This window comes from Varroa jacobsoni, unplaced genomic scaffold (assembly GCF_002532875.2).
Source record: "Varroa jacobsoni isolate VJ856 unplaced genomic scaffold, vjacob_1.0 scaffold_866, whole genome shotgun sequence".
Lineage (NCBI taxonomy): Eukaryota > Metazoa > Arthropoda > Arachnida > Mesostigmata > Varroidae > Varroa > Varroa jacobsoni.
In genome coordinates, this window is record NW_019213768.1 from 33,516 (window position 1) to 58,411 (window position 24,896).

Genomic DNA, 24,896 nt, shown 5'->3' on the forward strand with positions numbered 1-24,896 from the left:
GGGAAAAAGTAGCTCGTATCAGAAGCTGTATGCGGTATATTGGCATTACTTTCAAGGAAAGTAAGTGGAAACTGAAACAGTTGTTTAAAACCGAAAGCAGAGGGTGTGCAAAAGAACTCATTTGCTGAATGACATGGAGATTAGCTTCCTAAAAGGCTGTGCGCACTTCAGCAGATGTTTAAGAAGATTCAACGTTATTTTGCACTTATTTACTGAAAGTACACTGTTTAGGCTATTTGAAAAGATACAGTTACAAATTATTATTTACTTTTCATGCGCAATTTTCAACTCAAGTCAATATGAATGGCCTGCATATTTTTCACTTACTAGTCATATCAAGAATTTTTTGTCCTTCACTCAGGTTTCTATCATGAGGCGATGGTGGCGGTATTAGCTCAAAACATGCCTTGTGACCATTCCTCATTCGGTTTTGATGATGTAGTCCAAAAGTGAATGCACTGGGAAGGCCTTAAACCGAACTGGTATTACTACAAGTACCTTGGTATTACTTCTTTACATATTTGAAAATATGGCCGAAATCAATGACTTAAATAATAAGCAAGCTCATTACTACAGTACACTTACTGGAAGTTTACGTTTTATAAAGTGAAAAAGGCTACAAGGACAAAGGCCGTTGCTTGCTAACTGCACATTTATAAGAGTGTACGTTCTATAATTTCTTTCAAATTGTGGACTCTATTTGTACAACGCCGATGCTAATACTCCGTCTACTCGAATTAAACACCAATACTAAATTTAATCACCAATCGAAATTAATCATGCGACGAAGTACTCCAAAAACTGGTAGCATAGAGTTGAGTGAAAAGAAAATCGGATCAGCCATAATTCTTTATATGGAGAAACCCTTCAAATTAGTGAAGCGAAATTGATCAGTTTTTAATTGCAGAGCAGTATCGTATGTTTTAGAAAGTGCATGATAAAGAACGCCCTTTGTCGGAATAAACGATTGTATTACCTAATCCTATAAAACAAAGGTATGGCAAACAACCGGCATTTTTTTACTGTTAAACATATTTGAAGATGGCGTATCATAACAGGCCGGACGGTCCTAGACATGGTCATAATTTCTAAATTTTCTCCAACTATATAAGCGACCTGCCGAAGACCTACATGGAAATAAGGCTAGGCGGCACAGTCTACCATTCGAAAATAAATGCCTCATTGCAAAATAACATTATATAATTCTACGGCTATAAGGTGGATTGATCGGACCTTATGGAAATCTGAAGGATCAGCCAATAGAAGCAGCAATAAAGATGTTGAAGGTCAAGGAAGTGTTAACGGTGATATTGTTTACAAGCGCCTTCACCACTTCTGTCTTACTAGTTTCAAATTATTTCGCGTCTTAATTCTAACTAAACGGAATTATCGAGCAACTGTATTGCGGGTATGCTCACCAGTCAGCTCAGATTACAGAAGCAAGGAAGCCTTATATCATTTGGAATTATCTAATATGAGGCCATCATTTCGAAAGCCCTGGCAGGCGAAAATCAAACCATAATTGAAAATAAAGTGGGTAATGTATTTCATTCATAAGATCAACCTGCTTAGATCATGTCCAATAACTTTAAATATTAATCTGACTGTCATATGCCCGGACGTCCTAAGCAAAGTAAAGTGCTACTCAAACAAGTGTTTTTTTTAGTAATAGTAGTAGTTACACTTTGAAGTAGACTGTACAAGTTTGACAATCGACCCGCAATCCTTTCTAAATACTAAATTCGCGGTCTCACCGGATTTGGATGTCAGCCAGTATATTCCTCGAGCTATTCAGTCAGCTTAACCTGTAATATACATTTTTTGCACTGTGAAGAAGAATATCAGTGTTTTATACAACCTTAAGGAAAAGCTCACTCATTTTTAAAAGTGTGTTTTCTTATTGTGAAGGTTAGTGGTAATTTCCAACAAATAAATCTGTAGAAGCGACTGAGAGCATACGCTGCTCTCTTTAAAACGCGTTTTTTTAAGATTTAATATTGAATTCTTAACCTCGTTGCAATTTCAGGCAAAACAGTGGTGAAGAGATAAACATGTACAAATTTTAAATAACACAGCATGAAATTGTTGAAGTTGCATGAAGTCATGCTTGATGAAGGTGTGTTTAACATGACTAACTACTGATAACCTTTTCTTTGCCATACTAAGGGTTTCTGGTCTTCAACTTTTTCATATCCAGAGTATTTCGACAAAATTCTAGGCACTCCGTAGTTCGTCAATACCTATCTCATTTTATTAGTTCACACTTCTACGCGTGAGGAATTTACTTTGAAGTGTTTCTTCGCTTTTTTTTTTCAGAAAAAATGAAGAAACTCGTAAAAAAAGAAAATTTTTCGAACACTCTAAAAATGTTTATTCAACTAATTCTTTTTATTAAACAAATCCGTTCCGTGATTATTTTACAACTGTTTTGCCAGTGGTATTTAAAAAGTGCAGTTTAGGTACACCTAAAGTTAGATTTGATTAATATTAATCAAAATTTCGTTTGCAAAATATTTGCATATATATGAGTGCTAGCTTATATCTATGTGTAATTGAATGCTTTGGGCTTATTAATTTTGTAACTGCAGTTTTTACAGGATCCGGTGTCAAATCAGAACAAAAAAGAGAAGCTCTGTATAAAAAATTGAAAATATTATATTGAAATATATTCAGTGTCTCTAAACATTGTCAAAAATACCAGTAATTAAATTATTGAGAATCCTATGACCTTATGTAATAAGAGAAGCAGATATATTCACTAGCCTACATTAATCATAGCAAGGAAAGGAAAAAGCTGACCATATATACATTCAAATCACACCATTCTTAAATTAATTATCACACTAGAACTTGTAAGCTCTATTATAGTGCTACGTATCTTTCCTCTGGCGCCATCGTTAGCCCTACTTCATCATTCACTCAAACTCTGTAAGTACTAATTTATGCATAATGTATATCCGATGCCGTTGTTGCTTTTTTTTGCTTTATATATACAATAGAAATCAATTAATAAACTAAGCCTTACTAACTTTACTGGGACGTTAAAAAGCATAATATGAATAAATTCGTGCTTACGTCTATAAAAACTCAAAACTAAAGGTTGTAAAATGCTCGTTCTCGTTAGCGAACCATAAGGCTGATCCAGTCCTCCCCAATATAAGGAAGCTTGGCACTTTAGAAAATTACTTTCGTAATGTTGATGCAACTTTTGAACTTGCATGTGGGCGCGGTTAGCTAAAAACTTTTCGTACTCGGGCGGTGAGCAAAATGTAGATATGTTCATTGAATGCGTAGACGATCTAAAAGGGACAGGCGCACCTTTAGGAAAAAGATATGCTAAAGTTGTTGAAAAAATCCTGAAGGAAGGTCATACCATTCTTTAAGTGTAAACCTAGTTTTCTCTTGCAAGCTTATTTTCTGCATGATTGCGAATTTCTATTTTCACCCTGTTTAGCTTCCTAGACCCTTGTACATATATACGCACTTAAAGTTTACGGACATCACATCCATAAAGTTGGTCTGGGTCGATCATTCAATTAGTCTGCTTCTATTTCTTTTTACATTCTGTTTGCTGCTGTTATCCTCGCCTATTTTATATTTCTTCAGTGACTATTCCTTGAATTTAGTTCATTGATTTTGTTTTATTCATTCGGTTGTCTCTCGTTTTTCATCCCATAGGTGATGGCGATGTTGGCGCTCCATTTTCTTCGGGGGCAGACAAGTCAGTTCATGTCGGTCGATAAAAAAAAAGTAAGTCCTAACAATGAAGTTCGATTTTCTGTTTTTTAATTCAAAAAGAATGGAGGCTTTAGTAAAATCTACTTGAAAAGGTTATCAGCTCATACCGTTAATCCCTCGGATACTGTATTTTGAAAATTCTGGTGACTGCAGAATTGTCATACTGATAATAGACCAACTTATATAGTTGCTCATATTTAGCCTGTAGCAAATGCATTAAGATTTCTCCCGGCCAATTGTGTGCTCGTGGTTTTTAATGAAAGGCTGCTAGCCTACGGTTAACGCTTGGCACATCTAGTGTAATAGAAATAGATTCAGCTTTCAGCAAACTATCGAAGAAGACTAGAAATGGCGTAGGTAATAGGTTACACATGCTAAGTGTGAATATAGATAATGAAAGATTCACTGATATGTAATGTATTGAGAAAATGTGCATGTGAAAGTTGAATGGCTGCATATGCTAATTTCTAAAATCCTAAGACTAGAGCGAAGGGGCTAGAATTGTTTCCTTTATAGTGTACAAGTAAAGTTAGATGCATAGTGTGGGCTAGGCCTAGAACTGAGCATAAACACACTTAGTTTCGTGCTGAGGATCAAACATTTAAAGGAACGCTTGACGGGGGTACTGGAAGTTATACACGAAACGCTGAGATATTTATGTTGACATAAGGAAAGTGGGCAGCAAGTAGCTAGTCAATCGACAATAGTGTTATTTTCTGGACCGAAAGCTATGAATGCAAAAATTGTAAGTCATAAAGTAGGCCGGTAGTTAATACGTGCGTTGCTTGTGAATTATCAGTGAGGTTATGCTACAATAGAGAGCGCGTACAGGATTACACATAATGACTTTCACATCTAACATAAAACTCCGCATGCCGTATATGAGAGGTGCATTTATAATTTTTTTGGGTAATATTATTAATTAATAAAATTAATATTATTGTGTAAGCTATTGAGCCACGTCGAAAAGAAAGCAAAACGGGAGAATTCTATACTAAATACAATCCTTTACTGCTGTTGCGTGGTTCAGCAGTAGAGAATCGACAACATGTGAGAAAATGTGCTAGTCTTTTGTCGAAAATGTGCTCTTAATGTAACCTTGATGCAACTAAGTGTTGCATCCTCTAGTTTAGTGTCTACATCATAAAATATAAATTGTACACAGCGAAACAAAAGAAGGCATAAGCAGATAATATCAATAAATCAGTAATATTTGTATCAGCAATCAGTAGAAGCAGCATGGTTATGTCTCGTCATAGAATAACAAACATATTCTAATGATCTTCATTTGCTATAAAATAACTGGTCTTTCACTCCTGCGTCAACTGTATGCTTACTTTTGTCAGCATTCGGTCAACGTTTCCTTGTTCAACTAACCATTATTTCCAGAATATGGTGTGAAGTCCGTTAACAGAACAACTTATCTTTACATGTTAGGAGTTGGTGCATCATTGCTTAGTGGGTTTGATGTGAAAAAGGTCAAAATTTTAGCTCTGTACCAAACCCTAATCATTTAAATGAAAGTAAACTCCCAACGGATCTAATGCACATATGCTGATACCAGATAGTGATAACAGATAGATAGACACATGTCGGTAAATAAGAAGGTCTAGACGTTCTGAACAACTACTTCTAAATGGACGAACACTAATAATAATATGAAAATGTAGCGGGATGATAAGGATACCTAAAAGCATTTACCAGTACACAGCAATTCTCTCAGATTTCTTCCTTTCTCCCTCCATATAATTTCACCTTGCAGTCATGTCCTACCAGGATGAATATAATTTTACTCTCTGTAATATATTCGAAATGGTCTTCACTGCGTTGCCGGGAGCAGGCGGGTGAATTGAAGTTTAAACTCGATTTATTATTACAATTATTAGTGTTATGAAATGTCTGTTACAATCGTAATCCTACATGACATGACATTCACTCTTCGAGAAACCATGCCATTCGCCCTTCATAGCTGTTTACGACTCGAGGACTTCTTTTTTATTGTCGTGGATTATGCCGTCCAAAATGCAATAGTGCGCATTTCTCATAAGGTAAACTCGAATCTAATCCTTTTATCCATATTTAAAAGTTTACTAAATGGTTGTTAGAAAATTACGTGAGGTTACGTAATGTCCTTTGCGTAGTGTATTGTAACACCATCTGCACATCTGTTGAATGCTAATATATACGTATGATTTGTTCCTTTACCAAAATCGACAACGAAGGAGCAAAAAATTACCAGCTATTTCATATATTTATATAACAGGGTTTTGTATAGCTTCCTTGGAATAGTCGTAATCATAATAACAATGTACAGATCTTGCGTTTTCATTTTTAAGTACTGATAACAGATGCGTTCTTAGAAAGGTTGCGTTGCGAAGAAACATGCAGACCCAGTCGATGAAGCTTTCCCTTATTCCCAGTTGTGTAGTTACGCTTAGTTATACATATGTCTCTGTTTAGATGGGGGTTTGAAAGCACGATGAAAAATATATGATACTTAAATAGTAAAATGAGTCTATTTTCTTCATCCAGTGAAACTTTCTGTCAATTTGTTGGAAATGTACGCTGTGTTCTGTATGTAAGAAGTTTGCTCGCGATCAAGATTTGATCGTAACGGACGTTGATCCCTCCTTCTCGGCTTATGAGGAAGAGTCCTCTAGGACAGGAGGTCATTATCGAGGTCTGACGCAAGCCGTAATCCCTGTATGGTATACTATATGCAGTAAAAGAAATGCAGCTGTACCGCGTCTACGAAATTACCTGTGCAACTTCTTCACATAATACTCTGTTTATAATTCGCTCGCAATGTTTATAATTTTAGTTCGCACAATGGCTTTAGGGTTATAATGCATTTTTGACAGAAATTATTATATCGCAAAGCTGCAGACCGCCATTGATTTAATAGATGAGGCTTTTCTTTGCTTGCTCCTTTTCCAAGACATAGGCATTAATTGAACATAGTAATATAATTGAAGGAACAGAGAAAAGTGTGGTCTAATTTGTCTAAATAAATCAAGACGCATGATAAAATAGTATATAAACGTAAATATGTCACATTAGGTCTAATGAACACTGGCTTCCGAGTTATAACAGATCGCATTAGTTGAATGGAAGTTGAGTACTATTAGCAAAACCTGTTTGGATCATTTTTCTCTCCGCTAGCTTAAAAGGGCCCACTACAGGTGCAGCGCCAGTATCGCTTATTTAAATTAACATACAGAGTTTTTGTACCTTTGTTACATCTTTTTAACACTTTATATTTACTTACATTTATCGGGATATTCAATATGATTACATGTTGTATTTCGTTCAGTATGTAGTATAGGAAACATCAAAATGGAACAGATGCACGATTTACACGCTCGAGTCCTATTGATGACCAAGAAGCATCGAGGCTGCTTTGTCTTTGAAAATTGACTCAAAAACGCTTACCACACCCGAAAATTGCAAGTAGATTACAACATATTATTAGTTTATGTCAACAATAAAACAAAATATATAATCATCTGCTTTCTTCAACCGAGTGTGGTCTTTTACTATCAGTTAGCTCGACTGCAAATTCAAAATGGTACTTAACAACTCCTTATGGTATTCCGCCAGTATATCGCTAATGTATGATTATTATAATGCGATTAATATAACAATAAAAGCAAAGAAATATGAATGTAGAGTAATTTCCAACGTATATATTTTTAGATGGATTTAGCCATGGCCGCCTTAGAGTTAGGGTTACTTCTCTGTAACATAAGTTCGTATCATATGAATTTTTTTTTAAAAAACAAAAAACCATTTACCAACATTTGGCGCCACACAACATGCGAACTACTGACTTATAAAGAGAAGCTCTCTTTTTGTGAAGTTACAAACTTCTACATGCAAGAGCATCTATCTCCCTTAATAAATACTTTATTTCTTTTAACTTACTATCGGCTCATAGTTTTACTTAAAAAAAATTAGTCGCAATAATTTTTTTCATGCTCATGCTGTTTGGAAATTATTTTTTGAAGCGCAATTTGTGCGAACATGACGAATTGACGAAACATAACGATTGGAAAATTAACAAAGTGAGAATACCCATTGATGTTTAAATTCCTTACCCTGATATCACTGAAAAAAACTTGATCGATAAAGCTTACAAAACTATTTGCACGTGGAGTCGAAATTGAGGTTCTGGGTGAAGAAAAAATGCAATGTCAATAAAATATTTTGCCGTTTACTGAGGTCAAACCACTGCCAAACAAGCACCGAATATTTATCGCCTTTCTTATCTAGTGAGGAGACTTCTCAAAACGGGTTTGCAAAGTCTAAAAATGTTATTTTGGAATTGGAAAAGCGCTTTGGTCCGGTTGGCCTCCTGAGGTCCGTGAAAGCTATCTATAAATACTTTTAAACGAAGACGATTGGCAAACAGTTTATAGCTTGGGTGAGAAAATTATTGTTATTATGCATTATTTATATGATGTCGACAGGAACCTTTAATGAGATTTACCCCAAAAAGTAGGAGCTTAGTCCTAAGTCTTATGTACCGGGAAGTGGTTGAGAAAGACCAGACGGTCGGAAAGGATCTATATATGGCCCAACTGCATCGAACGAATGAGTATATCTGATAGTGATAATATATAATATAATATTCCTGCTGAAAATGTTTCAGAGGGCATAATTTTTGTAATTAAAGTTGTCTAGCAATTTTGTCTTGCAAAGTAACCGTAGATATAGAAGCCTCCAGTATGGTCTTGAGAGCATTCATAGCAATCTTGTTCACCTTTTTATTGCATCTGAAACATTATGGGGAGTAATATTGCTGTGTATGTACGTACTATGCTCGGAAGACGTTTATCCAGAAGGAGGTCACACGTACAGGAGGTGCGACCGCAGTGTGGTCACTGTTGTGGCCATTTCTGCAGCTGCACATGCTGCTAATAGATGGGATATTAGATGCTAATAGCTGCTAATAGATGGCGCATTTATTTTGCGGTAACCCCTTCAGCATTTATCTGTGGGAAAGATTGCAGCAATTAATGCTGGCTGTTTTGTCCTCTATGTTTCGAGTTTTACGTCCGGTATCGCCGTTAGGCATTCTATCAGACGGTAGACGAACCTAGACTACAACCTGTTAAAGATTAAAAAGCAAATACGCTACCCTCTAATCTATCACAAGGCTATTGTTTCCTGTTTGCATACATCTGTACGTGTCACACGTCGACTATCAACGACTGCCTCTGTCGTTGCAGCTTGCTGTACGATAACCCCGCAGTAAAGCTGCTGTACTGTGTCTGTTGCAGCTTAATAATGCTACTGCTGCTGCTCGTAATATTGATGGGTTTATTTCCCGTGAACCTGAGCTTTGTCAGTAATGATCTGGTAGTTGGCATGCGCTGAGGACTTGTCATTGATGGTAACATAGAGCTTATCATTGGGTTGTGTGTAGATCTGGTCGTGACTTGTGATAATGTCAAGCATTAATAGATCGAGCAGCAGAAATACATCGAAAAACAGCAATAACCATACCCCTGACCTGCTCCCTTAAGAAGTGGGCATATACAGGTATGATTCGTAAATAGCATTTGTATTCTCTTTTTATTTTATTTGCCCTCAGCACAACATAGTGGAAATAAAAGGTGGTGTGTGCTATCAAAAGCTTGTCTCTAAGGCTCATTTACTAAATTTTTCATTGTTTTATTTGCAGGAATTTCAATGAATAATTGAGAGTAGAAGGAAAAATGCAACAAATATTACTTGTTGCATTATCATAAATTGTATTCGGTCGCTTCTCTGCGGTACAATGTATTATTTATCAAGTATTAGTCCTGTGAACACATGCGTCCCTGAATAGGTTAGCAAATTTTAGTAAAAATTTTTGGTTAAAAAAATACCTGGAACAGATCTTATTGCATAAGAAGTACCTTTTAACTAGGTATCGTTTTCATCGAACATCACAGTAAGGGTATATTGCATATAGCTTCTTTCTATCGATGTTCCCCTACTATTAGCTATAACAATGTGTCAGAATACCACACTTTGGGAATTTAAATAACTTGATGATTCGCATTGTGAAACAGTAAAAAAAAAAAGAGTATTGAGAGATTGTTGGTCGCATATTAACACAAAACGCTGTTTGTAATTTAGCTTTTTAAAAACAAACCAGAATGTAATTAAAATAAAGAAGCGGTAATAATAATATTTTAAACCGTTTCGAGTTTTTGTCTCCATCAAGCGTTAACTATGTACTACCTCGTAGGAAGCTTCAGTGAATTGTTTAAAGCTAATACGACGCACTTGCAAATGTGGTTCATTGTTGAAGTTAGCTTGCCGAATTCATGTTTAACATTTTTATTAAGAAGTAGCATTTCATCCGCGATTAACACAAATTTAAGGGTAGTTTAATATTTTAATTAAGTCATTAGGCCAATAAGGCCTTTAAATTGTGGATATTTTTGGGACTTCATAATAACCGTATTAGTGAATGCTTCAGCGATTCCATCTGTCATTGTGAATAACCTTTGTGGCTCATCATCATGGCTACAATTTTTACATCGTGCGTTATTGCGGCTCATTCAGGTGCGGTAACAATATCCTGCATCTTATACTGTTGTTTTTGAACTTAACCTATACAAAAAAGATGCACAAATACATTTATTCTAATTGATCGAAGCGATGGCAAATCAATTTGGACGGAATATGTTGTAAGCTGACGCACCTTTTGACTGATTTGCTGGTTGGCCGATATTTACGAATCAGAACTACTAAAATAATGGAGGCTGTAGATTAATTATGCCTTAGGACAACAGCAGATATTATTATAAATTAAAAATCGCACGTAACGTATCGCTAGGCAGGATATTGGCCTGGCTCAAAAAATATTTTCATATCAGTGAAGCTTTTATGTCAATAAATGATTGTACGGAATTTTCGAAACAACCTTAATTTGAAAGCAGATGTTCTATAAGTAATTGTACTTTTGGACAGCTAAACTAACTAAAGGTTTTCGTTACAATTGAAATGAATCAATGAACGAGTTAATTGTCATAATAATAATAATGAGCTTTAAATTATAAATAAATAAATTGATCTAAAAGCATTACGGAGCGAACGAATCTACGTGATTATGTGAATTATGCTTCGAATATTATAACTGAAGTAATTGCTTGGGCACATTTTCGAACACAATGGAGCCCGAAATTCGGTTCCAAAGTTGCATGAGTTCTATAATTTGAGTCTATATGCTCGAAGAATAATAAACCGTATGACTTGATTGCTCCAGTTACGCAAATTAGTCGAGCACGAAGATATCTAGATAAAAACTACATGTTGCTGAAACACTTAATCCATAAAGAATGAGCTATATACATACAAAATATATACAATATACTGGATACAGTTTGTGAGATAAGTGGGGTAAATTCCACTTATCTCCTACATAGACTGCATGTGACTCAGTAAGACTAAGTCGCCCTCCTTTTGCTGATTCAACTTAGGTTTGTGTTTCGGGTTCCCTAAGAAGTTCTCGGTCTACAACTACGTATATTTAAACAACGGAAATGGGATGTATGTGACCCTAACTGTGCCGTTGTGTGGACTGCTTATAGATTTCGAACGTATCCATAGGCGTAAATCACTGATCAATGCGTTACAACCACCAGCATTCATGACCTTAATTCTTTTTGCCCACATCATGGGTACTACTAGTAATATTCTGGATATTGCTGCACTAGCATTGTGCTCTAAGTCTTTTTTGGCAATTAATATTATTCACAATAAGAACTCCAACATTAGTACGTGTGCTAATGGAATGATACTCATGATATGTATGTTCGCATAATATATAACAACCAAATGTACTCACAACGTTTGAACAAGTTTAACAAGGCATTAAAGTTGCCTTCCCTTTGAATTAATTTGTCAAGAAGATGGAGTGTTAAGTGGCTTGGCTTTGATAAATAATCCAATAGAAAAAAAAAGTCAAAGACATTTTTGGGTACCTGAAGTCTGCATTGATCTTTCTATTACTCTTTTATCCTACTGGATCGCTTTTTCTGATATATCAGGAAACTAAACAAGATGACGAGCTTGTCCGGTTTGATCCACTTTAATATAAACAATGCGATACAGTCGGCAGAAAGTCTAACTTATACGGCGTGCGGTCCAACTTTTAAACGGATAGTTTAGATTCTACTCGAAAAACAAAAAGTTTTACTTAAATTGCCATAAAAAAAATCAAGATATTTGCAGAAATCTATTTCACTTCACTTTGCAAGAGGCAGCAATCGGTTGTCGGATACATGAATTCGACGCTAGAAGCTAGCTAGACCACACACGGAGTTTTAATTTTCGTTAAGTACTCTTTATCTAGTGTCTTTACTTCGTCCAAGGTTTTGATAATTTTTTTTAGATTTTAATAATTTTACCTTCAATCTAATGTTGGCCGTTGTCATAGCACCCATAGGTTTAGATTTCTGCTTATCCCAGCTTTCTTCAGCAACGAAGATACAGGTACTGACGACAATTTAAATTAGCTAAAGATATTCAGATTAAACAGCGTTGAAACTAGGATAGAAACTTAAGATGCTTTATAAGAAATCAGTTTAAGTGGCCCTGTTTCGTTCTTTACCTTGACGATATCTTCTAGGCGCGTTAAAAAAAAGACTGCATGACGTGTAATGTTCTGCCACTAAAAGCAATATGCCATTTCATTTAGTAGCCTTTGCCAGTTTAAATTATCAAATGCCTTACATATATGAAAACATTATTTTGTTATTTTTCTTTGTTTTTAGTCACTTTGGTTAAAAATTCGTACGTATATAGATGCGAAATTGACTTTTACGTAGCTTTTTGTTTATCTTGAGAAACTCATTCGTTTCCAGATTAAAAACTGTCTAGAATATTTTGCTGAAGAAAATCTTGCTGAAATTCGTCCGTAGCAATTCCTTTCCTTTATGCAATATCCCGACAACTTCTACTCGAAGCTAACACGGAAGAGAATTTGTAAGTGATGCAGCGTACACAGGGTTTCAGTCTTGACCGACGGGGCCACAATAAGTTTTCACATAGCAAAAATCTTCTGCAAACTAAGAGAATGTTTAGATGAGAATTTGGCTTCGGATGAGCATTTAAAGAATAGTTACAGAGAATTGCGACTACATTGAATACGCTTGCCAAAAATACCTCTGTTGAAATGGCATTGTCTTTTTTATAATATCGGTCCCTACTAAAAATTACATATTTTCCAGTTTTAGCTAGTATATCCGGTAGTAATAATATTATGTGCCAATTAAATGTGTAGTATAGTGAAGCACGGGTTGAATGGCAAGCAAGCGCACTTCTTTTATGCAGGAAGGAGTGCTCCGAAGACGCACCATGTCATTATGATGTTCAAAAGAAGAACCAACTATATTCAAAATTAAACTAACCTGATGCAGATCGTACTTATGCAAGAGATGATGTAGTCTGCGCTACGCACTAGAAAATGATGAGGCTAAATAATGTCGTCGAATAAGAAAAAGCGCTTTCGGTGAAAGTGCCGAATGGAAATTGATGCCCGTACCCGCAATGAATATAAGTAGCATTTGTTAACTAGATACGTTCGTCAAAAAAAGGGTCAAGACAGCCATGATATTTCGAACTGCTATAGAGTCTCGTGGACGGGTATCGTGGCAATAGGTAATATGATTACTTTTCGACAACATGCGATCTCATCGCCAGGCTCTAATTTCGGCCTAGATCAAGAAAAACAATTGAGGAGTCGCATCAGCTTCCATACTTTCCAAATCGAAGTCCTTGCGATTCCAGTTGCTTCCATGCCCTTATCCGATCGTCAAACCGTCGATAACGAATTTATATATGATGATGCAGTAAACAGGCACATAGCTGTTGAGAAATCCCTGGAGTGTACCTTAATGTATGAATAATAAAAGGGTACATCTATGAGTTTAAAAGTCAACTTAATTCATTCATTCAACTGATCATTGCTGTTTTTTTGAATGTTTTAGTAATAATATTGATCTGATCACGATAATGATGATTAGATATTAAAATGAATCAACGGGCAAGATTTATTGTCTAATAAACATGTGAAAATGCTCGTAGATTTAGATAGATATAAGAGATAAGCAATGATTACTCCAAAACTATGAATGTTGATTGGCTCAGTAACACTGTACGTAAAACTAACTGTAGTTACGAGTAAAAAAAATACTGAATTTGAAGAAGGAATCGTCCCTGTTGTATAACGTGCCACCTGAAATGCTGAAGTCAGCACTCAAATGTCAGCCTCATAATCTACTATTGTTTGATGTACATATATTTTCTAAAAAAATTTACCTTAAAAGCAATTACTTACACTTTCTTGCATCTTAGAAACATTTTCCCGATCACTGACCTAAAAAATGGCCACTACAAACATTTTGCTGTTTGAATACTTATTAGCAGTTCGTTACTGAGCTTTGCATGAAATAGTAATAACTCAATCAACAGTATCAAATCAATAGTGAAACTCAATCAATAGGACGATTGAATTGTGCTCATTTTGCGGACCTTGCTGTAAGCAGTGAGGTCGTTGCATGATGGTAACAATGACCAAAGGGATATAATTATTATGGCCACTATTTAAACGACTGAACTGCAGATGATGTTGCGTCTGTCATGCAGTATCATTATCCCCGGATCTCAACAATCAACCCATTCGTTCTTTTACTTTTTGCAACGGCCATTTAACTTTCTTGCTGTTACCATTGATGGATCCATCTCGACTCACTTTTTGTCTAACTTCTGTATCTAGTACCGATCATCTGCAAGATATTTTTATTCAAGCTTACATATTATTTCATGCTATAGTGATATCTTGACAATGGAATAATACGGTCCAGGTTACTGCTGCTGCAACAAATACAAATTATTTAGTGAAGCTACAAGGCTGCCAACCTCCAGCAAGCCCTTGTTGGCAGAAAGCAGAAAACACGAAGTAGCTCTTGGCTTTCGTCGTCGTTGCTGTAGCACCGTTAATCTAATCGAGGCAAAGTCTGCAATGACTTTAGCTGGTGACTTCGGTACCTTCAACGCTAGCCGCCGTTGTGAAGGGCAAACGACCTCGAACTTCGAACTGTTATGCCACGGGCTGGATTTTTGCATTTGGCGCATCTTCAGCCCTCAGCCCATCGTGGCTACGTCGGTCTGTTAGTCTATCCCGGTCTTTGCCTGGCTCCGTCAAAGCATTCAACTACCACCGACAACCAGACGATCAGCTTGTCTACTTTACGGCACTTCAAGCGCCACTTTTCTTCACTACAGCGATTCTATTTCGCCTCCATTTAGATAGAATTGCATCCCCCACTCCCCTGTGTGTTGATCGGTCGCAACGGACCACCACGCAATTGCAGCGGCGTATCGCGCCATGTCACAGGGGTCACTGGCGGGAGCCAAACGGCAACCGCTCTTTCATTCAGCAGCTTACTCAATCACCCAGCTACTGGATGGTGGTAGCCTCTGCAACACTTACTATCCTAGTTGTCTACCCGTAAGTCTATAATAGCCAAATATCCAGCGTACACAAGTCAATGAAACTATGCTATTGATAAGCAAAACGGTAAACAAGATTTCTTGGGTTTGTCGTATCTTTCGAATTCATTTGTGCTAATAGGAACAGCATATATTACGGAATCTGCTCTTTGCCCACCTCCAAGCCGTTTCGCGTGTTATAGCGCAGTAACCTATGTGATAGTAACAACCTCGTTGGAGCCTAAGGAAGGTTTCGTATCTTTCTAACGTAAGCCCTAATTTTCTTATCCGTATGTCGTTTCCACTATCATTGCCTGGCTCATCACAAACAAATTTAATTCCTCTTCCCGTGTTTGACATTACACCAATCATATATGATCACAAGTAAGTCATTAAAAATATGTATTCAAATTTGTTATTAGGTGAAAAATCTCCTTGACGGAAGAATTGTGCACCATTGGCTTATTCGTGGTATTCGAAGAGAAAATGCTTAGATGAAAGTATTCTGTGCACATGCAACAGTATAATAGGAAAAGCCAGTTCAACACCTTTTCGTTAGCCGACAATTTATAGGATTTAAAGGAGTGGCCCCTGAAAAACGCTAAAAAACGGTAGATAATTCTTTGCGAAATCCTTATAAAGTTCTTAACAGTAGTTCGTAGCACGATAATCTAATTCCTCCACCAAACCAAATGTAAGCAATCCCAAAAAAACTGTAAAATTAGTCATCATTTTGCATGTTTAATCATGTGCACTGTTTGTAGAGCTATTGTGCATCACTCGTGCGCTAAAACGAAGAGTAGCTTTTATTTATGCATAGTTTAGACCATGAACTGTAGAACTGTTTGGTGAGGCCCTGCAATAATAAATTTTCCCGCTGTCACGCTTTTTTTCTTTCAATGCACCATGTTCAGGCTATTTTAGGATACACATAAAGACTATATCCATTCTTATCTAAGCAACTGGTCTTGCAGAACCTGTGTCAAATTTGTCGACGCATGTTATTAATGACTGATGAGACATCCAATTTTTATCGGTTTGATTGTTGGACAGACAAGCCTTGTGGCGCAAGTCTGGTCGTTATCTCATCGGCTGATTTTCAGGACACTTTAAGTAAACGTCACTAGTGATCTTAGGAAACGCGGGGGCAATGACATACGGGTCCGTGGGACCTTCAAAACAGATGGGGGGGCACAAAACAGCAACAGGCTCACAGCAACGTCATTAAAAATATCGCGCCGAACTGTCAAATCTACCCACAATTTCTGGCTGTCTTATAACTTACAAGCAACACACACAATCACATGGTAATCACTTTCTTCGTCTAGTGTCAATGAAATTCAAGTATTCATAAGTACGAGAATAATATCATGTGCTAAAAAATCACCTGATAACCAAAACAAATAGTGGTCAGATTTCGGTCAGTAACCGGCAATAGGCAGAAACCTTTGCTATTGTTGACGACAATGATGGCTGCGTGCGACGCTGTCATAGTTAACCTTTATCAGTCCAAACCCTGAAATCGGGATTCAAAGAAATGCAGTGCTAAAATTTCTATCATAATAAATAAAATATCTATCTGTTTCTATCAATGTTTTAGCGAACCTTTGTATTTTATTTTGGGGCTGACACGCTGGCCTGCGATGATCATCACACGCGCACCTAGTATGAAACATTTAATTTGACTTTGGTAATAGCTGGTGCCGACTTAAACTGTGATTGACACCTATCAAAATATAAGCTAAATCTGCGTTGCGATATCGACAACCTTTATGCGCTATATTAGTACGGTTATGGTTATTGTGATTATTGTTATTAGTATTATTATTATTACCTTGGTCAATTGGGTCACGTGAGAAGATTGCCACCTTGTTGGTGGCCTTCGAAGCCTTTTCTTTTCCAGAAGCTGCTATTGGGTATCGAACTGTTAGCATATGATGTACCAATGTATGGTTTATATGGCGATGCAAATTTCCACAGTTTTATCAATGCAAAAATTTCGACTGAGGAGGTTAATATTTTATTGATAGAAAAGGTGCTTGCTTTTTTATTCATGTTTGGCGATGATCCTCGACTTCTATGGACTGGCAAAACTGCATGTGGACTGAATCCTTAAGGGTCATACCCGAACTGAAGTCTATTTACTAAGAAAGTTCAGCAGTTTAGTTTGAGATTAAGTTTATGAATATATCAAAACAAAAATATTATCATACCAACGGAACTATGTAAATATTATTAGTGATACATTCTAGATCTCTCATAAAAGTGAATTTGATGTATGCTATGGATGACGTGCTATACTGAAACACAAATTAGCTAAATATTATACAAAGCTTCAAATATACTAGCGATTTAATATTGAAAATAATATTATAATCTATTTAATGCACCACAAACACATCATACGTTTCAGTCAAACATACCATTATAATTATTATGAGTATTAACGATGGTAAGGTTGTATATATACATATTGAAGTGAGCTGGCCTACTTCTCTCATTGATTGGCAGAAATGTACACTTCGGTCATTCAATTTACACTTCTATAGGCCTAAACGTAGATATTCATATATTTATATTATATATATTTATATTACAATTCGGGCATGCGTATCCCGCGAGATATCCTCGTTTCACAATCTGTGTCCTCTAGCGCCCGGTAAGATTAATTTCATGTGTTGCTCCCTAGACCACCTCATGGCGACTGACGGGTGCACAATTTTCGGGGTCGGATGCCATCAGGAAGCGCCCCGCAGCAGAAGTCGGCGAGAAGAGACCGATACAACCGCACCGCCCGTCGCTGTGAAGCACATCGTTTTCGTTGTACCACGTGTTGTGATTCCAGCTTCTCGCTTTGTCCAAATTCTATTCTCGCTCTCCTCTAGTGGCAAACTCCCAGATCCCTATCAGCCGCCGTAACGGAATTCGCAAAAGTAGCCGATTAAACGGTGCCTTGAACGTTGGCTAGTGGCACGCCAAATTTGGTCCTTAACCTTCAGTTAATTTAGTAGTGCTCGTTTAATATATACAAATTGTTCGAATGTTTCCAAGTTCTTTGTGTAGTAATAAAGGACCTGCTAGGACGACACGACTTCCTTTGTAGGCAAACAATTATAGAGCCCTTCTCATGCAATCTTGTTCCAGGCATACGAGTCGAATCCCATTCGGGACGTTTTCCAACTGCAGTCGCGTTTTTAGTATCATCAGGTAGGCTGATCACTAAAGACACCTCTTCGGCCAAACCTCGTCGGGCGCCAGTTACGGCGATGCTGTACAGTTATCGAGGCACTCGATAAGTCGGCTCCCTAACGTGTCCATACTGTAAGCCATCCCACGGGCTTGGCATTTCCGTTGACTGGTACTGGTAGTTGACAAGCTATTCGTTTATATATATATGAGTATATACAACTCTCGCAGTTTTCTTTCTCTCACAATGCGCTATAGTTACCCACAAAAAAATAGCACACTGTCTGATATCACTATGAGTGGTCTCAGTTAACTAATTGGATGTATGGCAGGCGTGGACAAGACAGTGTGTTCAATAATGAGACAAGTTCTCATGTGGGATGTGAACAAACAAGATTGCCTCCTGTGAAGTACCGAGAGCTCCGGGGTATTTAGTAAAGAAGTTTACTTATAAAAAATCACTTTTCCTGTGCGGCATGTGGGCCAAAAATATCATCGGCCCTTTTTTTCAACAAAACTGTGAATTCTATTTGCTAGCAGAAGATGATCTCAAGCCTTCTTATGCTTCAAATAGCTGGAAAATTGCAATTTTATGATTTAAACAGGATGATACACCTTCTTGTGAAACCAAATCGTGTTGTTAAAGCGTTACTTTGATGAATATCCGATTCTCAGAGAGGATGACATCAAATAGCCCCGCAAATAATGTAGCGTAACATTCGACTTCTTTTCAAGGTACTTAAAGAGCAATGTATAGTACGACAATACACGGACGTATATATCATCACCGTAACTATTTTGAAAAAAAAAAGATCAGAGGTAACGCCATTTTTCACTGAAAGATCTATTTTCTCTCTTAATGTTTTCGTTTCGGGTATGTTTAGTGAAGGCTATTCGCTTTCCAGTTGCAATGCAGCCAAAGTCTTTGCATCGCTTTCTCGAAGTAGACATTCGTTGCCTTCTTTGCCGGATTGCCATTTACGTATCTTATAGATAATGGCTAATCGGAGAAATATTTGTTCCTGATACTACCGGGTGGACATAGCAGTTGGCATGCTGTGTTAGCACGGTGCGAAGCACTCTGGCTTGCGAAGCGTCAGTGGTGGGGCGCTCAATAGGCCCCAGCTTTGATGACACATAAGCGGAAAGTAAGGTGCAAAAGATCCTCTCGAAGAAAGTTAGCCCCCCTAATTAACCGCGGCTCCTCTGGACCTTGACCAAAGTAGGTAAGCGCGTTGTCGTTAACCATAGCGACTAGCTCACACATAATCGCTTTCAGTTCTTCAACGTCGAGCATGCTTCGCCTTTGCTTAAGAGAATATCGGCCGCGCGACGCCGGTTTGCTGTTTCCATTTGCACGACACTTGTCAACGAACTTCAAAACGCCGAGAGTAACTCGAACGGCACCTTTTCAAGTTCTGAAACAGCCGCAACACTACGGGTTACCATATCTGTAATGTTGCTCTTACCCTGCATATAATATGATTCGCGCAGGGTCGAAAGTCGTCGAATTTCGTTGGCGTCCCTGCCGATAAAGATCTCTGATGTTAACGGCGCTTTTACTGTGCACATAACGGAACGCTTTATTAATCCTAGCGGCCAAACAATCTATGAGATAGAGACAAAGACGCGTATTCATGACAGTGGCTAGAAGCTTCAGCCGAAGCAGAGATACTTTGTTTTGAACTGTTAGCCTGGATTTCATTATTGCTAAGAACCGACCTCTACTATCATATTCATAATTATTCAATGTATGCAGTAACGGCGTATACTCATCCCGACTGACCACTAAAAATGTACAGGTACTACTTAGTATACGGCCTGTGTTGGCCTCTACAATACCGTCGGAAGCGATAATTATTGAAAACATCAATCTGTGTTGTCCACCCGTAAAAACCTTGTATGAAGAACGGTGGTGCAATTCTGACCCATTTGATTGGATTTGCCCGAAGTTGCTAAACCATTAGTTTGTCTTAACCTTAACTTAAAGACGGCAGCCACTTAGCCATGTTTAATATAGAAATGACGATCTTCGGGATAACTAATAGCTGACTGACCTTTTTCAACTCGCCACCGCTCCAAAAAAGATTAGTGAGTTAGAAGCGGGACGAGCCGTCTAATAGACATTAGGAGATACCCCAAACTCTCAATATTGTGCCTTCGATAAGGCACGTTATCGCATCTGCGGCGTGAGCCGTATCCACTTGTGAGGCAATGGGAACAAATTGTTTTTCTTTCTTTTTATTTTGTGAGGCCTATATTGGTTGAACCCAACCATTTTATCACGAGTGCGATAAAGGTATTGGCTTTGGCTTCAGCCCTAAAGCTGCAAAACATATTGTCGTAGTATAGGAAATCGCGAAGACGATATGATGGCGTTAAATAAACACGCATGAATATATTGCAGAACATAGCTGTTAAAATGAGCTCACTCGGAGCTACGTCCTTGTAACATTTTTCACTTGGTAACGGAAAACTTTTTACTCGATGGTTCCTGTCAAAAAAACTGAAATCAAAGATCGTCCTGGGCGAATATATTACCTGTACTATCTCTGTTCAAGCAGCGACGCCATATAGTTGGAAATTTATGAGCAAGTTGACCAGATCTAGATTTAGGTTTGGCTAAAAAAGTCAATATGCCTTGAGCGAATTCCAGGCCTGTCGCGTCGTTGGACGGCAGATACAACGCCATTTTTTGCGGTCGCCTACCGACAAAACCAATGGTTGGTAATAGCATGTAATAGAACCTGATTTGAGCCTCAGGACATGAAAAGTCAACGTTCGGAACCCTCTCGGAGTGACCTTCTTTGATAAGTATTTTGATTTCCATATCGTAACTTCATACCGATAGAATAAACGTAGAAGCGAATGTCCTTTCGAAATAGCTGGTCTTGCAGATTATTGGCAACCGTGTAAGCGTTGCTATCGTGTTTTCGTTGAACTACTTGACAGCCTCTTCGTCCGCTGACATGGTTGAAGCGCTAGCTTGGTTGATCCCGATAATGCCCAAGGACCACAGATATTCGATGTCGTGGCCTGGTTTTAGTGTTGTGGATGTACAACCAGCCGCATAATTAATATGGAGGAACTCTCAATTTGTGATGATGACTAAAGTGGTAACATACCTAAGGCGTGTTTTGAGGTCCACTACACTATCGCTGGGAATTTCATGATTTATGTAGTACTGGTTAACGATAAAAAAGTATGGGCACTAAGACAGTAAGTCATCCGTGAAGGTTCTGTGCGCAAACTGATAATTCTTCTCTAACTTCTTTATAGAACTCAATCTCTTTAAAGGACACTTGCCAAACGAATTCATACAAAACTCATAAGCGTGGGCTAACATTTTTACCTGTACACGCCGATCGTAAACACCAGACTACGCTCAAACAATCTTCTTGCTCGATTCTGCAAGTTAGAATTACACGAGGTCTATATTTGGCAGCGAGGTCTATATTTGGCAGCAAACTAATAAGCTAAAAAACAATGATGCTTCCATACCTAAAAACACACGCACCGGGACAATTTGTTCAACAAACATAACATAAACCGATGACGCATGTACGAATGATCAAATTGGAGTGGCAGCTGATTTCATTTGCGAGACGACCGCACCTGTTTGTTATTACCATTAGCTGCCCAGTCTATTTCTGGCTATTACCACTAGGTTCACGAATAGTCGTCTCGAAAGCCGGTGTATATAGTACGTACAGCTTATGCCTAGCCGATCCATTGACATCATATCACCTTGCATATGGCCGAGCATTCATCGCAATCGCACGAGATCTTGATATGGTTTAGCCACTTGGACATCCAATAAATTATCCAATATTTGCCTTTCAATATTCACTTCGCCATTGTCAGATCCGAGTGTGTTTAATGCCACCCTATAATTTACGCCACTCATGAGTGGTTTTAGTGGGCCACTTATAAATTTTTTTGGAGCTACAGGAATACTCGCCAGACAATTAAATTGGATCCTAAGCTGCGTTTATGATCGATACTGGGTCACTAATACATGGTGCTATACCGAATGCGAGCCATAAGGCACACTACACATGTGTCGTTTTTTTCTTGTGGTCCTTAAGCCGTTAAGCATTACTTTAGACGACTGGCATGCAGCATGAAACGAAGTGTGTCTACACCCGGATTTAAACCTAACCACCACGTGTCCTTAGGTCTAGCAAACAAACTTGTTACCCGCTACGCTATCACATAAGCCACTTGGTGCTGGTAGCCATTTGCTGGGGGTTGCCTGTGCACCGCTGCCACTTGCTGTCAGGTTTGCATTGTCATAACGGGTCATCTATTGTAAGCGCAGCTTCACTGCTTTTCTTTGTCGGAACAAGCGTAGTAGGCGAAATGCCTTGGAACAAATGTGTCAGATAGGCATGATATTAAACACCTTTACGGCATATTCACTATAATTATTCACTTCGATATCTTTTTTACATTCCGGCAAATGGGAATAATTGTTAATTTTTCTTCAGTTCCTCTTATGGCTTCCGCAGTTTCAGAGGCATGAATATTAACTTTGCACACAATATCCAATACCAAATCTCCGGGAGAACATAGTCGCGGTAGGTCTAGGCTGTCGTAATTATATAGTTTTTTTTACTGATGCAGTACCCATAATGTCTACTCTGGGCCCTAGCTGACTACGAAGAAATACAGTGCATGCATGGTACTGCTAACTGAGCATAGAATTACTACAATCTATTCGCTGCAGACCTAGACCAGCTATATTTTTAGATTATATTATTTTTAGACCTAGATGAGCTATATTTTTCATGTATGCGTACGTCGATCGTTACGTCGCACGCAGTCGCTCCTACTCGTCATCTCCCGTAATGTCCTCTTGGCAGATCAACATCCCCAAAAGCCCCCATTTCCAACAACAGCAGCTGCCTATGCCGGTTTTGCTGCTGAAACGATGCCCTTTGAATAACGACTACATCATTTGTGATGTAGTGGAATCGCTGGCATTTGCACGTTTTATAAGATCAAATAAATGGTGATTATGAAATACGTAGTTCTATAATAAATGGCATAGATATATCTTTCCATTGGCGCACAGAATTAGCAAATTAACAGGTAAACCATATGTCGCACTTATTGTACTATATCAGTTGCTCGGCGCATTTATCGGCACGCGCGTTCAAGTAATATTTTGTACTTAATTGCGCTATTATGTTACAAAGTTACTGTTCGTAATTTTTAATCACCGTAACCAAATCGTAACATTTGTCACTGTACAAGTATGATAAATTAACCCAAAGATATTCAAAAAGCTAGATCAAACGTTAGCTGAGCAGTAAACCAGTTGTGGCCAAAGCCAGTATGTACTTAGGAAAGTTTACATGTTTATCTAGAGTTTTCAGTGATCAGCTCTATACTTTTTAAACAAAACTTTTTATACTTCTATTGAAAACCATAAATTAGTGATCCCCGATAGGGTTCCATATAAACGTATGCTAAAGATGTACACATGAATTAAAACAGCACTGGACATAGAATCAAGGACTCAGGCAGCGATTGATGGAGCTTCAAGGTTGTATAACGCGAGAAAGTTATATATATATATAAGTTCTAAAAGGTACCGCTTAAAAACCCTAGTTTTCCAATATCTCCTATACTTTAAAACAGAATGGAAATTTCTATTCTTAAAACAATTAAGAGTTTACATATCGTGATGGTGCCTTATTTTGGTTTTAGTTCACAAATAACTATACACCTTTGTTGAGCATCAATCTTCGTCAACACAAGTTTAAAGATTTTTATTCTTAAGGGGCTTGATTTTCACGTTACAATCTACAATCGACACAAGTGCTTCTACGGTTTTAAAAGCTAACTTGAAATCAATAAAAAAAATTGATTTAAAATTTGAATCTTACTTCGGCTTAAGTTGATTGAACCCTATAAAATTCTAATTATATTGAAATTGTTTTATTATTCCCAAGTAGGCAGTCAGGATACTTGTAAGTTCTGAAAACGAAAAGTATTCCGAATACGTGAATAGAATAAGATCTAATCGGATTTAAATCTGTATCAAGATTTTGCGGCGAAATGACTTTCTAAGTACTTACAAGATATAGGTGCTGTACGTAATTGTTTTCATATACACGGACTTCGTAGCGGGCGATTTTTTTAATCACGGGAAGTTGCAAAGGTAGATAGAATAAATAGTACTTGTTTTTCGAAAAGTCGCTAGACGGCTTCAATTATAGTAGAATCTTTGATTGTGTATCTACTAAAATCTAGACTGTGCGACAAGTCCCTAGCTTTAGTCTTACAGGGAATTTAAGAAAATATTAATGCAAAAACAATCTTACCGGTGTAGTTAGTCAATTGGTTGATAAAAAGAATGTACAAACTACCGGCAGCCTCACAATCTAAAATGTCGTACATGACTTGGTTTTATGTTTGCATAGTCTTCTTTCTAAAAATTAAGACCACCCTTTTTTATTCTGGTGTAACCACTA

The 24,896-nt window shown here is 37.6% G+C and overlaps 1 protein-coding gene and 2 long non-coding RNA genes across 21 annotated transcripts in view; 1 reads left to right on the forward strand and 2 right to left on the reverse strand.

The window, feature by feature from the left end:
• Positions 1 to 24,896, forward strand: part of LOC111264487 (calcium uptake protein 3, mitochondrial) — a gene marked incomplete at its 5' end in the record, with an annotated part of 145,383 nt that overhangs the window by 29,866 nt on the left and 90,621 nt on the right. For 6 of the 19 annotated variants that reach the window (XM_022840437.2, XM_022840436.2, XM_086970099.1 and 3 more), the window contains 2 exon segments: positions 2,902 to 2,928; positions 3,679 to 3,750. In XM_022840437.2, coding sequence (XP_022696172.1) covers positions 2,902 to 2,928; positions 3,679 to 3,750 — 99 coding nt within the window. 19 annotated transcript variants of the gene reach the window in all.
• Positions 12,392 to 16,750, reverse strand: LOC111264489 (uncharacterized). The gene is made up of 3 exons (XR_002682905.2): positions 16,616 to 16,750; positions 13,496 to 13,627; positions 12,392 to 12,803 (listed from the first exon to the last, which is right to left on the reverse strand). It is a non-coding gene; the product is annotated as an uncharacterized LOC111264489 (long non-coding RNA).
• LOC111264488 (uncharacterized) overlaps positions 21,627 to 24,896 on the reverse strand; it is a 5,615-nt gene continuing 2,345 nt past the window's right edge. Inside the window, exon 3 of the long non-coding RNA XR_002682902.2 lies at positions 21,627 to 24,399. This is a non-coding gene — a long non-coding RNA (uncharacterized LOC111264488). The remainder of the gene's footprint in view (positions 24,400 to 24,896) is intronic.